The sequence below is a fragment of the Dasypus novemcinctus genome, chromosome 31 (assembly GCF_030445035.2).
Source record: "Dasypus novemcinctus isolate mDasNov1 chromosome 31, mDasNov1.1.hap2, whole genome shotgun sequence".
Lineage (NCBI taxonomy): Eukaryota > Metazoa > Chordata > Mammalia > Cingulata > Dasypodidae > Dasypus > Dasypus novemcinctus.
In genome coordinates this window covers 23633586-23648631 of record NC_080703.1, presented here as the reverse complement: position 1 = coordinate 23648631, position 15046 = coordinate 23633586, and the positions used below count along the sequence as shown (strand labels likewise).

Here is a 15046-nt window from a genome sequence, read left to right as displayed (position 1 = left end):
CTGGATGGCTTTCTCCTTCCATGTCGGGGGCTTATACCGACCCGCTTTGATTAAGAGGAGCCTTGGATTTCTCGGGAGCGCATGTTTGCACATCTGAAGTAACCCTACCAGAGCCCTACGCCCTCCTCTCTTCTCACCCCTATCTTTTCACTCTGCATTGCTGCTCCTGAACCTTGGTGACCTCATATGATCCACGGCGGTCTGGGAGAATCGCTGGATGGCTTTCTCCTTCCATGTCAGGGGCTTATACCGACCCGCTATGATTAAGAGGCACCAATAAAACTCTCAGGAGTGCGTGCCTGAGCACCTCCACCCCTGCCTTCACCTCTGCCTCCTCCCCTCCGCGCTTGCTCCCCTTTGCCTTGCTCCACTGCTCGCCGTTCCACCTTCCCCTCGTCGGGGCCTTCTTTTGGCCCGCGACCACCGTCGGAGTCCCATCGGCTCCAACCCCTCGTCTTACCGCGCACCTTGGCTCCCATCGCCGCGCTCTCAAGGTAAGGGCCCCTTTTCTTATCGGCTCCAAAAGGCCATTAGCAATGGGTAACATCCTTTCTGCTAAGCAAGCCCCGCAAGTTCGGGCCCTCGCCGGTCTCCTAGACACTCACCAGTGTAAGATCTCTTTGAAACAGCTCCAAGTATATTGGGACCTTCTTCTCCCCTTTAATCTGTGGCTTACCACGTGTCAGCTTTGGGACCCGGATACCTATACTCGCCTTATAGATAGAGTCCCTTCTGCTGTGGAGCAGGAAGGTAAAAGATTCCCTCCTGGCTTATTACCGGCGCTTTTTACCATCCGCTCCTGCCTTCAAGGCGCCCCTACCATCGACTCCCCAGGGCCGCGCCACCGCCGCCGCCGTGATTGTCAGGACGGCGACTTTAACCGGGATCCTGATCGGGATCCTGATGCCGGCTCCGACTCCGACTCTGAGTCGCTTGTCGAGCGCCTTAATAACGCGCTCGAAGATTGTCCCCCTACACAGTGTAATCTTGCAGAGTCGAGCGCCGGTGAAGATGGCGAACCTCTGCCTTCTTCGCCATCCGAAAAGGGGAGGCACTCTCAAGATGGCGGACCTCCGCCTTCTTCCTCACTCGAAAAGGGGAGGTCCCTTTGCCCCTCCCTCCCCCCGACGACTTCCTGCCTTGGTGGGCCGGAAGCTCCCTCCCCGCCATTTTACCCCTCCGCGCAGGGCGGCCCGCGGCCATCTTGTGGCACCGTTTGGGCACCGGAAGCTTCCGCCCCGCCAATTTCTCAAAGCGGTCTGCGGCCATCTTGTAGCCCACGGCCATTTTGTGGCCCACCGCCATTTTGTAGTACCGCTGGGGACGGCCCGCAGCCATTTTGTAACACCGAATGGGCAATAGCTCCTCTCGCACCCCCCGCGCTAGCGGCCCCCCCGGCTCCGCCTCCCCCTGGCAGCCCCCTCCATCCGATCCGTGGCAAGCTGCCGCACGCGCGGCCCCCTCTAGCCTATTTTTGGACCCGTATTCCTCCCCCGCCGGGGCACCTCCGCCTACCTCCCTGCCACCTCCTACCACCTGCTTTCCCCTTAACGTAACTCCCACCCCTCAGCGCCCCTTTCCTTGGTACCCAATGATGCGGCTATGATTATGGCGCCTTCTTCATAATAAAAAAGAAATTGCTTACTCCCACCCCTTCAGTTGCAGTTGATCCCAACGCAATCATCAACCCTCCCTCTCCTCCTTCTGCTGCGCCGAGGCCACTCATCAATTCTCCTTCTCCTCCTCCACCATCTACCATTCCCTCCTACATAACCTCCAGCAGTCGATCCTCTAATCCCGTCCGTACCCCTCCTACCCCTCTACCCCCGCTACAGAACCATAACCCGCTTCTGTCTCTAGTCCAAGCTACCTTTCGTACACTTAACTCCTCTAATTCTAACCTTACCGTTAGCTGTTGGCTATGCCTCTCCCCCTCACTTCCTCTCTACAAGGCTATAGCCACCAATGCCTCTTACCAATCTTCTGATAGCAGCAATCCCGCCTCTTGCAATTGGAACCAAATGAAGGTAGGACTGACAATCCAATCTGTCTCTCAAAGCGGGCTTTGCGTCACCAGAATCGGAGGCACTGTTCACCCCTCCATGAAGACTCTTTGCAACCTTACAGTCACCCCTAACGTAACCTCAAAATTTCTTTTACCCCCCAATAATACAAGATGGCTGTGTTCCTCCACAGGTCACACCCCGTGTCTTAATGTCGGCACCCTTAACTCCACCAACGAAACCTGAGTGCTCGCAATCATACTCCCCCGGGTTTTCTATCATACAAATAACCAATTCTTTGATTCCTGGCAGCACTATCTTCTTCCAGTCCATGTGCAGAAAAGAGAAATCATTACCGCCATTACTATCGCCTCTCTTCTAGGTCTTGCAGGAGCTGGCACCGGAATTGCAGCCTTAACCACTCACAGCACCGCTTTCTCATCTCTCAGGGCAGCCGTCGACGAGGATGTCGCCCGCCTCGAAACATCCGTCCGCCACTTAGAAAAATCGCTCAACTCCCTATCCGAAGTGGTTCTTCAAAATCGTAGGGGGTTAGACCTCCTCCTCCTCAAAGAGGGAGGCCTCTGTGCCGCTCTCGGCGAGGAGTGCTGTTTCTATGCTAACTACTCTGGTCTCATTCAGGACAATCTGGCCCAAGTCAGGGCCGGCCTGGAAAAACGAAAAAGGGTGAGAGAATCCCAAGGAGGCTTCTCCTGGGGATTCAGTGGCATCCTCCCCTACATCCTCCCTTTCGTAGGCCCCCTAATTATTGTCCTCTTCGCACTGGCAGTCGGACCATGGGCCATTAGAAGGATCATCCAACTCGCCAAGGATCAGGCTAATGCAATTTTTAGCACATACGTACAGGTCAGCTATCAGCGACTCGCCACTGCCGAGGACACCCCCCCACTTCATCTTCTCGGCCTCCTCCTACCCGACCTCTTCCTGCTCACTCTTCCCGCAGGTGCCCCAAGTCTTCTGTAACCGCAGCCCCCCATGCCGCCATCGCTCTCAAGCAGCTCCAGCCCCACTAAACGGCCCGCAACCCGCTTTCCCCGGCCCGCAGCCTGCCTTCTAGCATCTAATAACGTTCTAGCATCTAATAACGTTTCTGCTTTTGCCTCCCCATACTTCTGCGGAGCTTCCTCCTGTCTCGACCTCACTCCTCAGCCATCCAAAGCGTCCTTTCTCGTCCCCCGCCCCCCTCCTTTTTTTGCTTGAACCCCCATTGCGTTGCAGATTGGGCCGCCCCATGTCGGCCCGCCCCGTTAACATCGGCCTCTCTCGCGCCAGTGGAGACTTTGGCCTTCTTGTTGTCCTCGCCTACGTCTCCACCACTCCCGACGCTGCTGCCACCACCGCCGCTGGTGCCCTGACGCGACTTGTCCTCACAGCTGCGATCCTCCAGACCATCACACAGTCTGCCTCTGCAGCTCTTCGCCACCAAGAAGAGATCAACTACCTGTAACGCGCTGTCATCCTGGACTTTTAACAGCAGGTGGACCTTATAGCCGCCGAGATCAACGAGAATTGGACATTGGCCACCCTTGTTTGCAACGGCAAGATACCACCCCCCAAATTGTACATTTATATCCCCGTCATACTCACCTCCCTCTTCAGCCCTGCTTCCCTCATAGCTTACTGCCCTTGGGCCTCGGCTACTTGTTGCTGCTGCCATCCTGGCCCTTATTTGAAAAGAAGGGGGAAATGCGGTCACCCCTTGGGCTGAAGGTGGTTTGCTGGCCTGGCGGGGGAGCAGCCGCGGTAGGCCTAATTCCAAGCCGCTGCCCCCATAATAGGGTGGCTGGTTGGACTCACCGCCACCCCTGAAGGGAGCTCGGCATGGGCGCAGAGTGCCCTCGGGTCTCCCCTTCTCGGCAGCCATGCTTCCGCAGCCGCCCCTCCTCCCGGATGGCACCACACGATGCCTTATGAGGCAACACCCTTCTTCTTCTTTCTCCCTGCGCAAGCACAGGGCGGAAAATTCCAGTCTGCCCTTTCCCCCTCCCCCCCCCACAGCAGCAACAGCCAGGCGCAAGGCAGGAAACTCAAGTCTGCCCTCTACCCCAGCAACAGCAGCCACCAATCCCTAAACCCTGCCACTTCCCCCAGCAACAGCGACAGCCAATCCCTAACCACCACCCCTCCCCCTTTCAGTACCTCCCACTGACCTTTCTCCGGCAGCCAATCAGAACAGGGCGTGGCTTCAACCAATCAGCATTCCCCAGCCCCTATAAAACTGTTGCCTCTCCCTCAATAAAGTTGGACTTGCGTGTTTACCTTGTCTCCGCAGTAGTTCTTCTGCCATGCGCTCTCCAGTCCTGAGAGCCCCCGACAAGGGCCTGGCCTCCCTTGTCCCCAGTTCGTCGCCTGCTTCTCCGGGCGACCCCCTCGTCGCTGGCTTTGCTGGGCGACCCCGTCAGCCGAACCGCGCAACCCCTGTGAGACCGACCCCTCGTCTGCTGCCCGACCGACCCCTCGTCCCAAGTGGGACTGACCCCTCGTCCCAAGCGGGACCGACCCCTCGTCCAAGGCTGGACCGACCCCTCGTCCGCAGCCAGACCCCACCTCGACCGACCGAGCCAGCCGCCGCACAGAAGAATGCACAGCAAATGGATACAGAGAGAAGAGAGCAAGCATAGGCAGCAAGGGGTGGGGAGTAAATAAAATAAATCTTTTTAAAAAATCCATGGAGGGAAGCAGACATGGCTCAAGCAGTTGGGTGCCTGCCTACCACATGGCAGGCCCTGGGTTTGGTTCCTGGTGTCTCCTAAAGACAAACAAGACAGTAAGTTGACGCAACAGGCTGATGTGGCGAGATGACACAACAAGCTGATGTAACAAGGAGACACAACGAGGAGATGCAACAAGTAAACATGAGAGACACAACAAGCAGGGAGGAGAGGTGGCTCTAAGGATTTGGCAACTCCCTCCCACATGGGAGGTCCTGGGTTCATTTCTAGGCATCTCTTAAAAAGAAGATAAGTAGACAGAGAGAGCACACAATGAACAGACAGAGAGAGCAGATGACTGCAAACAATGGCGGGAGAGAAATAAATAAATCTTTAAAAATATATGTACACAGCCTTGCACATACCACATTACTCCAAAAATCTTAAAAAAAAAAAAATCCATAGAACTGCACTATACTGTGAACCTTAAATTAAATAATACAATTATGGTTAATAGTACAATAGTTAATAAAATTATATAAACATGCTTTCATCAATTGCAATAAATGTTCCCCACCAATGCAAAGTGTTAATAATAGGGTAGTATATGGAGTCCTGTATTTTATGCATGATTGTTCTGTAAACCTACAATTTCTCCAATAAAGGAGGAAAAAGGTAAGGGAAAGGTAGACGTGTCTATCCCCTTAAATGCTAAGGAATTTCAAGGAATATTGAAAAATTAAAGAAACCTGAATTTGGCTTTAAAAAATAAATGAGACCTTGTCATAACTTACAAAATTGTACAGGAGAGGGAAGTGGCTGTGGCTCCATTAGCTGGGTCCTGTCTATCATATGGGAGGTCATGGGTTCATGTCCTGGGGCCTCCTTGTGAAGGCAGGCTGGCCCACAGATGCCGCGGAGAGCTGATTCAGTAAGGTGATGCAACAAAAAGGGAGACAAGAAAAAAAAAAAAAAAAAGCAGAAGAACGCACAGTGAATGGACACAGAGAAGAGAGCAAGCAAGCCATAAGGGTCAGGGGGAATAAATAAATAATAATAAAAATATAGACACAGAAGAACACACAGTGAATGGACAGAGAAAGCAGACAGCAAGCAAAAAGCCATAAGGGAGGGGATTTTTAAAAAATTGTACAGAAAAGAGTGTAAACTACAATGTAAACTATAATCCATGTTTAGTGGCAATGCTCCAAAATGTGTTCATCAATTTCAACAAATGTACCACACAGATGAAGAAGGTTATTAATGTGGGAAAATCTGGGAAGGGTAGGGAGCAGGACATATGGAAATTCCCTATATTTTTTATGTAACTTTTATGCTATCTAAGGAGGAAAAAAAATGAGGACAATCTTATATTCTGCTATGCAATGATCTCCAAGATATACTGTTAAGTGGGGAAATAAAAGGGGGGGGGCGGTTGTATATATATCCCAAAAAAGGAAGATTAAATATTTATATGCATATATGGTTATTAAAATCAATAGTGAAGGGAGCAGATGTGGCTCAAGCAACTGGGTGCCCATGGGAGGTCCCAGGTTTGGTTCCCAATGCTTCCTAAAAAAAGAAGAGCAGATGCTGCAACCAGCAAGATGCCACAACCAGCAAGATGCCACAACCAGCAGACACCACCATTGCCACAAGGAGCAGACATCACAGACACCACAACGAGTAGACTCCACATGCCGCAAATAGCAGACACCACAACCATCAGGGAGCAGAAGTGGTTCAAGTGGTTGGGCAGTTGCCTCCCATATGGGAGGTCCCGGTGCCTTCTAAAGAAGATGAGCAGACAGATAAGACAGCCATGGGGGTGGGAAGCACAGATAAAAATGAGTTTTTTTAAAAGCTCAAAAAAAGAAACAAGGTAAAAGGATTTGGCTCAACAGATAGAGCATCTGTCTACCACATGGGAGATATAGAGTTCAAACCCAGGGCCTCCTAACCCAAGTGGTGAGCTGGCCCATGCGCAGTGCTGATGCACACAAGGAGTGCCGTGCCATGCAGGAGTGTCCCCTGCATAGGGGAGCCCCACGTGCAGGGAGTGTGCCCCGCAAGGAGAGCCACCCAGCACGAAAAAAGCACAGCCTGCCAATGGCGCTGCACACAAAGAGAGCAGACGCAGCAAGATGACACAGATTTCCCATGCCACTGACAAGAATGCAGTAGATGCAGAGGAACACACAGCGAATGGACACAGAAAGCAGACAAGGGGGGAGTAGGGAAAGGAGAGAGGGAAGAAAATCTTAAAAAAAAAAAAACAGTGGAAGGATAATCAGGGAAAAAAAACTTTAATGGTTGAGAACATGATATAAGGAACAGAGAAAGAAGCTAGCTTCTTTGAATATATACCTTTTTTTGTAGCAGTGACTAAAATTTAAATAAAATGAAACAGTAGCATAACCCCATAGAAAACTATTCCAAGTGACTTTAAAACACAGGAATTTGAATAATCTCTCTAGTGGGATATACCCTATGGACAAAAAGAAAACCAAATTCTGCAGAAATTTTTAATTGTTTCAGAAATTTTATTATTGTTAGAAGGAAATACAGGAAGTAAACAGAAGACCTGCAATCCTTGAATTCATGATTTATTTTATTTAAAAAAAAAAAATCTAACTCTGTCCACTAGGAAAAAATTTAGAAAGCATGACCAAATAAGTTTATAATGAGTACCTTAGCACTCACATTGTGGTTTCTAGACACCATAAAAGGAACCAGAGCTTCTTGAAGAATTGGCTGATTATCGAGCTGGGCAAGAAATATAACACAACATGATACCAGACATCAAATAACCTATCAAAGATTTCTGTGGCCACATCAAGATAGGACAGATTGAATATCAATAAGGATAATAACTTTATTCTCTTGAAACTCGCCAAATATATTTTAACATGTATATTCATTCATAATGATAAAATTTTAAATTATATGTCAACATTGAAGGATTCTAGAAAACCACCTCATTATTTGGACAGTAAGTAAATAAAAGGAAAAAAATCATATGAACCATACCTGCCTTTCTACATAAACCATACCAATGGGTAACCAAATAGTAGTAAATGGGGAAAGTTTCTTTTTATAAAAAGTACTCCAACTAACAAATTAAGGTATGATAAAATACCACCATTCTGCAAACCCTAAATGAATTAACAGTCGGAATTCATTGAACATATAAAGGTGTTGAACATATAATGGCTGCTAACATCACAAAGAGGGATTACCAGTCCTATGTGCCTCCCAGACATTATATGCCTCCTGAAAGAAGAATAGTACTACCCATGCAGTAGTCTTTCCAATAAAAAGACTGAATCTGATTAAACTTTTATATCCAATGACTAATTTACAGGAAATAAAGAGGGAACAGTCAGAAAATATCACAGGAATGAAATCAGCAAAATCAAAACTGTGGGAAACTCTACCACAAATAAATCCAAAAACACCTTTTAAAGACAGACTGGATTAAAAGAGACTGTATATACATGTTAGCTGTGGTAGGAGAAGAATGGTCCTTCAAAGTCTGTTCTAAACCTTAGAATCTGTTATCTTATATGGCAATAGAGACCTTGCAAGTGTGATTTAAGTTAAGGATCTTGAGATGGGGAGATAATCATGGTTGAGTCCAATGTAATCATGAGTTCTTACAAGAGGGAGGCAAAAAAAGTCAGTCAGAGAAGGAGATGTGATAACAGAAGCAGAGGTCAGAGAGAAATTAAGATTTAAGGACACTAGACTTCTGGCTTTGAAGATGGAGGAAGGGGCCATGAGTAAAGGAATGAAGGCAACCCCTAGAAGATGGAAAACACAAGGAAAGAGATTCTCCCCCAAAGCCTGTAGAAGAAATACAATCCTGCAGACACCCTGATTTTATCCCAGTGAAACCATTTCAGATTTCTGACCTCCAGAATTGTGTGAGAATAAATGTTGTTTTAATCCTGAGAAATTCCAGAACCTTAGGATCATTTTCTCGTTCTCTCTCTCTCCCTTTTCACCTCTGAATCACAAGTGGTTGAACATATTTGAGTAATCTGATGTCAGTAAACTCATATACAAGTTGTCACCTTGCTACAGTTTCAATCCAATAATGTTTAACTTCCAAATAGTTCAAATGTTGTCAACCAACATTACAGCTAAGTAATTGCATGAGATATTAATGACTACTTCCAATTTAAGAGTCCTAACCAAGAACTTTCAATGTAAAATCAGAAAGCTGAACAACAAGACTTTTTGGAAAATAAAAAGGATATAAGTGTAATTAACAGTCATGGATGTTTTCCACCACAGGTGGAACAGAAAAAAAGGCATGTATTGTTCATTACAAGCATACTCCTGTAATGCTCCTTCCCTCAATTAGGAAACACTGTAAGTTTAAGGGGCATTTCCCCCCCTCCACAAATTAACTCAGAGTATCTAAGAAATTGAATAAAAAAGAGGATAGAACAATTAGCTAAGCAAATGGGCATATAGGCAGATTAAATGAATAAAACCTGATGGCATTCAAATTTTACAATTCTGAAGAGAAATTATCAGAAATAACTTTACAATTCTTTTTATATAAAAACATATGGAATAAAACTCCCCCCCGCCCCAAGAAAAGGAGGGAAACAAATGAGTAAAAACTTAAGACAGTCTAGGCAGACTGAGGAGGGAAAGACAGGATAATTACAACCCAGTATTTCCACTTCTAGATATACACCCACGAACAATGAATATTTGAAGTTACCTGTACCTAGAATCTAACTCTGCCCACCCCCTTTTTTTGGTATGGTTTTCTTATATGAGTTTTCCAGGATTGCAACAAGTGGGTAGTATCAAGAGCCTGTTATGGAAGTAAAGCCTTATAGATAGGTAGATAAAATGATGGGAGTTTTAAGAATTATAATTACTTCAAGTGAAGTAGAAAGCAAGTCCACCAGTGGACTGTGATGAAGAAAGAAGGGATATTGCTAGGTTTGAAGGGAGAGGAAAAGATACAAAACACTTGTCTAAGAAAGTGAAAGAGTAAATAAACAAAGTAAATATGGTATGACAGGTAGCATTAAGGATCCACTGGAAGGGGACCTGTCAGTTAGAGGTTTTGTGTTTTTCTCCATTCACCTTCAGTTGCACTGGAGCAGTTATGTAGGAATTGGATAAACCAGAATTGTATTTTATCAAATGATGACTATAAAGGAAAGAGGAGGAAGGACAAGAGAATTTAGAATGAATGGAAGGGTGTGATTAATGATTGACCATGATATGTAATCTCAGTCAGGAGGCAGTGAGGGACAACTAAAAGCTTAAAGAACTGGATGCCATGTGGGTGGTCAAACTTTTGGAGATGGCCTACTTAAATAAATGAGGTTCAGAACTTAAAGTTCCAGAAAAACACAATCACGAACAGAACGACATTTGTGAAATCGGAATCACCAACAACAACATACTTGTACTAGTCTAAATTGGCAGCAGTAGCAATAATATATACAAGAGCAGCCACTGAATATTTCATATGCCTTCTTGGGTAGTCGGGTGGCATATTTACATATTGAAATATATTTCAACTCATTGTAAATTATGCAAATTATTTTCCCTTCAGAGTACAGTTAGGAAGTTACAGTGCTTTTTTAAAAATGATGTGTACTGGGCTATTATCTCATAATCTGCAACAAATATTCTACCACAGTGTGGTGTTGGTGAAGGGGTGCTGTATGGGAATTCTACACATGTGCATGATTGTTTTGTAAGTTCACAACCTCTGTAATACAAATACATTTTAAAAAAATAATAGGGTGGTTTAGGGGAAAAATACACCAAATGTAAGTATAGATTATAGTTAGTAGTATTTTGACGATGTTCTTGTAAGGAGTTGGTGGTGGTGGTGGAGGGGTGATGTACAGGACCTCTGCATGGTGTTATACATGTTTATTTTATAAGTTCACAACTTTGACTATACACTTATTGTTTATGTATATGAATGATATACTTCAACTAAAAAATATACTTAAAAATTATATATACTGGGTATTATCTATAAATTTTATCCCAGGATTGTAAGTGGGGCACTAAATAAAGGCACTGTATCCAATAGGGTCGAGAACCACTGCCCCTGACAAACTCTCATGCTCATGTACAAGGTAAAATGTGAAAGGACAATGTTAATAGCAAAAAATCTGAAACATCCTAGAGGGAAGCAGATGTGGCTCAACCAGTTGGGCTCCCACCTATAACATGGGAGGTCCCAGGTTCAGAAACCAGTGCCTCCTGGAAAAGGCGAGCAAACAATGAGCGGACAGAAAAAAGAACCATCTCGGGGAGGGGAGGATAAATAAGAAAAGTAAAAGAAATAAATAAATCTTTAAAAACTTAGATATTCATTCTATTTGTCAGGTAAAAGAATAGGCAAGATTCATATACATTAATACAGACCTCAAAAACATTTTTTAGGCAAACTAAAATATGGACTATTTTAAGAAAGTGATGTTTTATAGAAAAATAATCCAAGTGACACTGAAGTTGGGAGTATTCTCTTTCAAATGGTAGAGAGACTGTGATTTAGGATTTCTAGGAAAGAGACATGAAATCCTAGCACACTACTTAGCTCAGCACTACACAGTTATAATATAAATGGTATTTATTGGTTTTTTTTTTTCATATTTAGCGTCAACTTACTCTTACGGTTGCAGATAGATGTAAATGCCATAAACCCTCATAATGTAAAAAGGTACAAGTGGAGCTGACAAGTGATAGGATCCTGAAGGGGTTTACAAAAATACAGAAAAGCAAAGGGGTGCAAATATCCTAATCCTCCTAGGCTCAAGTACTCCTCCATCAATTTACCAGGTCTATAAACTAAAGCAAGATACTTATGTTTCCTTTTCCACAAAATGAAGGCATCTTAAAGAGTAAATGAGATCATGCAAGTGAAGCACTTTGAGGCAGTGCGCCATACTAAGAACTCTATACATGGTGGTTATCATATTTAATTGCATTTTGTAAGGGGAATTTTATTGCCATAATACTATTTAAAAGTTAGGGAACTCCTGAAATTTCAGGACTGTCCTTAGCAAAAGACAAGTGCCTTAGCATATATATTACATTCAAGTCTATTCCCAATATTTTAATCTCTAATTATGACTTCTCCACTGAACTCTAGGCCCTAAGCATCTACTGAATATCCCAACTTGGACGCTAACCTTCTCAAACTTAACACAGGCAAAAACAAACTTTTTTACCACCTTCACCTACCCTGTCTTCCCCATTTTACTAACTAGCACCTTTCACTATATTGCTCAAGCAAGGGATTCAACCCTAATTCCTGTCTTTCCTTCTACCCTCACTCCCAATTCATCAGGAAGTCCTATTTAGTCTACCATCAAATCATATCCCAAATCCCAGGCTTTTCTTGTTCAAAACTGGATCCTTAGCACCCAGAACAATACCCAGCATGGAGTAGGCAATCAATGACAGTTACGTACTCTGAGTCGAAACACTCAGATTCACTCAAAGCTAAAGAAAAATTATATTCTGTTCTACATAATTGAGACTCTAAGTACAACTGAATCTATGTTCAAAATTTTCTATACCGTATTTCTTAAAAGTTTTTTTGTTTGTTTGTTTGTTTAAAGATTTATTTATTTCTCTCCCCTTCCCTGCGCCCCCCCCCCCCAGTTGTCCCCTCTCTGTGCCCATTCACTGTGTGTTCTTCTGTGACTGCTTCTATCCTTATCAGCGGCACTGGGAAATCTGTGTTTCTTTTTATTGCATCATCTTGCTGTGTCAACTCTCTATGTGTGCAGTGCCATTCTTGGGAGGGCTGCACTTTATTTGGTGCTGGGCGGCTATCCTTACGGGGCGCACTCCTTGTGTGGGGGCTCCCCTACACGGGGGACACCCCTGCCTGGCAGGGCACTCCTTGCGCGCATCAGCAATGCGCATGGGCCAGCTCCACATGGGTCAAGGAGGCCCGGGGTTTGAACTGGGGACCTCCCATGTGGTAGGCAGGCGCTCTATCCATCTATCCATTGGGCCAAATCCGCTTCCCAAAAGAAAGTTAAATAAATTGTATTGCATCTTGAGTAAAAAAATAGTCTAGTTTGGTATGTTAGTTTATAAAATAAAATTTATAAAACAGACTAATTAGAATGCCCTCTAACTATGTCAGAAAAGTTTTTATACTACAGAATTCAGTAAGAAAGGAGCGAACTAGTGATGTAGGAAGAAGACAGCAGAATTGATGTATCCACATTCTCAACCAGGCAAAAAGGGATGATAGCTAACACAAAAAGATAGCCCTAAGGGGAGGAAGATAGACAATTCATCCATTGTAACAGGAAAGAAAATTGAATATATGGTGCAGCTACAAGGTAGTGGAGAGATAAGTTGGTGGAGCCTGTGGTAGTTTTCTTATTGCTGAAACTGTCTCAGGCTATTGTATCTAGTGAGACACATGGAAAGAATGTGTAATAAAAAGAGAAGACTCCTAAGGGTTCTAACTGTTAAGGATCAATTAAAAGAAAAACACAGCATAAAATCGACTATCTTGAGTGTGTATGTGCCCCACTTTCAGGGTAAGTAAATTTAGCTTGTTTCTTCCAAAAGATAATTATCCCCCAGATAATAATGATATATTATTAAATATTAGCTTTTTCCAAACTTTAAAAAAATAATCATAGAGACACTATGTAATGGGAGTATCAAGGCAGTTAACTTTCAAAATGCTTATTATACTTGTAAAAGTCAACTCCTTCCAAAACTCATATAGATTTCACCATTAAATCCCCATAATAATTCTACAGTTCGCCTTTCTTCTCAATGTACATGAAAGTTTTCAAAATACAGCCTATTCGCGGGATTACAAGGTTATATTGCCAAGAAGACTCACTTCGTCCACAGGAAGTTCAAGCCAGCATTTTAAAGCAACACTGCCACCAAAAGACTAGAAAGCAAAGTAACTGCTAACTACAGTACACGCTAATAATATTATTGACCTGGTCTCCCAACGTGGCCACATTAAAGCCAGTCGACTACTGACCTTTCGGAAACACTCATTCCTTTTATTTTTTTCCCCAGCATCAGCCAAAACTGCCAGGACACGGTTTCAAATCCGAGTCAGAGGCCAACTGCGGCAAAATAAAATGCCAGAGAGCGCTCAACCGCTTTCCGTCGTCAGTAAAACTACAAGCCAAATAATAATGCCATGAGGTCAGCATCTTTTCATTAGATTTAACGGTAAACGCGATCAGCCACGAGATTAAGCCCTAAAGATGCTTCAGAGTCTAAGAGCGCAACCTCCCTAGATTTAGAAATCATCAAAGAAACAAGAGATGAAGTAGGATAAAACACTATTTAAGTTGGAGTAGGGGTTTAACTTGGCATCTCATTTCAATTTTTACATTATATCCTTAATGTTCTCTCTCGGCCTGGGTAGTGTTCTTTACGGGTGCGGAGACACAGTCCTGGCGCCCTTTACTTTATGCAAATCACCACTGCTTTTTAAAATAAGTGATAGAGACTGGCGTCCTAGTCCCCAGAAAGTCGGCGAAGCGTCGCGCAATCGCTGCGTTTGTCCCAGTTCACCCCCGTGGAAAAAGCCTGGTCGTGGCAGGAACTGAGTCCCCGGCTCGCGTCCGGGGAGGCTGGGGGCCGGGGGTCCCCCTCCACCCCGGGCGTGGGGGTGCCCGGCGCGCCCCCGGCGCTCCCCCGGCGCGCCCGTCCGGGATTAAAGGGCCGGCCCGGGAGGGCGTGGCCGGCCCGGCCGCGCCGCCGCTTACCCGGTAGTTGCTGGAGCCCACCCAGCCGGTCAGCGCGTCGACCGTCTTGCCCAGGCGGCCCAGGTCCTCCTCCAAGTCCGGGAGCGCGCCGGGGCTGCCGAGGTGGAGCAGCAGCTCCTGGCCGGCCTGCAGCCGCCCGCCGACGTCCTTCTGCAGCACCTGGGCGCTGAAGTACTCCATGCCGCGGGGCTCCATGGCCGCCCTCCCGCCCGCCAGCCGCCAACTTTCGCCGAGCGCCGCCCAGCCGCCAGCGCGGACCCCCGCGGGCGCGGGCGCGACCCGCTCGGCGGGACCCGGGCGCGGCTCCCGGGGCGCGGCGGGCGGCGGGCACCGCGCCAAAGCCCCGAGCGGCCCCCGAAGTAGTCAAACTCGGCGCCCCCCAGCGCCCCGGCCCGCCTCAGAGCCCGCCGCCGGCGACGTCAGCGCGCGCGTGACGTCAGCGCGACGCGGCGACCTCCCGCCGGCCGGGGCGGCGGGTCCTGAGGAGGGAGGCGGGGGCGTGCTGAGGTCGCGCCGCTCTGCGTCTCGCGCGGTCGCGGCACCTCGCCCTTTTCCTGTAAGAAGTAGCAACTTCTCCAAAGTTTTCCTTCTCTTCAAGTCATGACTT

The 15046-nt window shown here is 46.3% G+C and overlaps 1 protein-coding gene across 18 annotated transcripts in view; it reads right to left on the bottom strand.

Moving 5' to 3' along the window:
* Positions 1-14734, bottom strand: part of CLASP2 (cytoplasmic linker associated protein 2) — a 256293-nt gene extending 241559 nt beyond the window's left edge. For 8 of the 18 annotated variants that reach the window (XM_071212841.1, XM_058290830.2, XM_058290828.2 and 5 more), the window contains exon 1: positions 14440-14671. In XM_071212841.1, coding sequence (XP_071068942.1) covers positions 14440-14634 — 195 coding nt within the window. In that variant the 5' untranslated portion in view covers positions 14635-14671. Of the gene's footprint in view, positions 1-14439 lie in introns of all 18 variants that reach the window. The other 10 variants (XM_058290823.2, XM_071212840.1, XM_058290825.2 and 7 more) reach the window with 5 other exon arrangements.
* Positions 14735-15046: the final 312 nt, after the last annotated feature.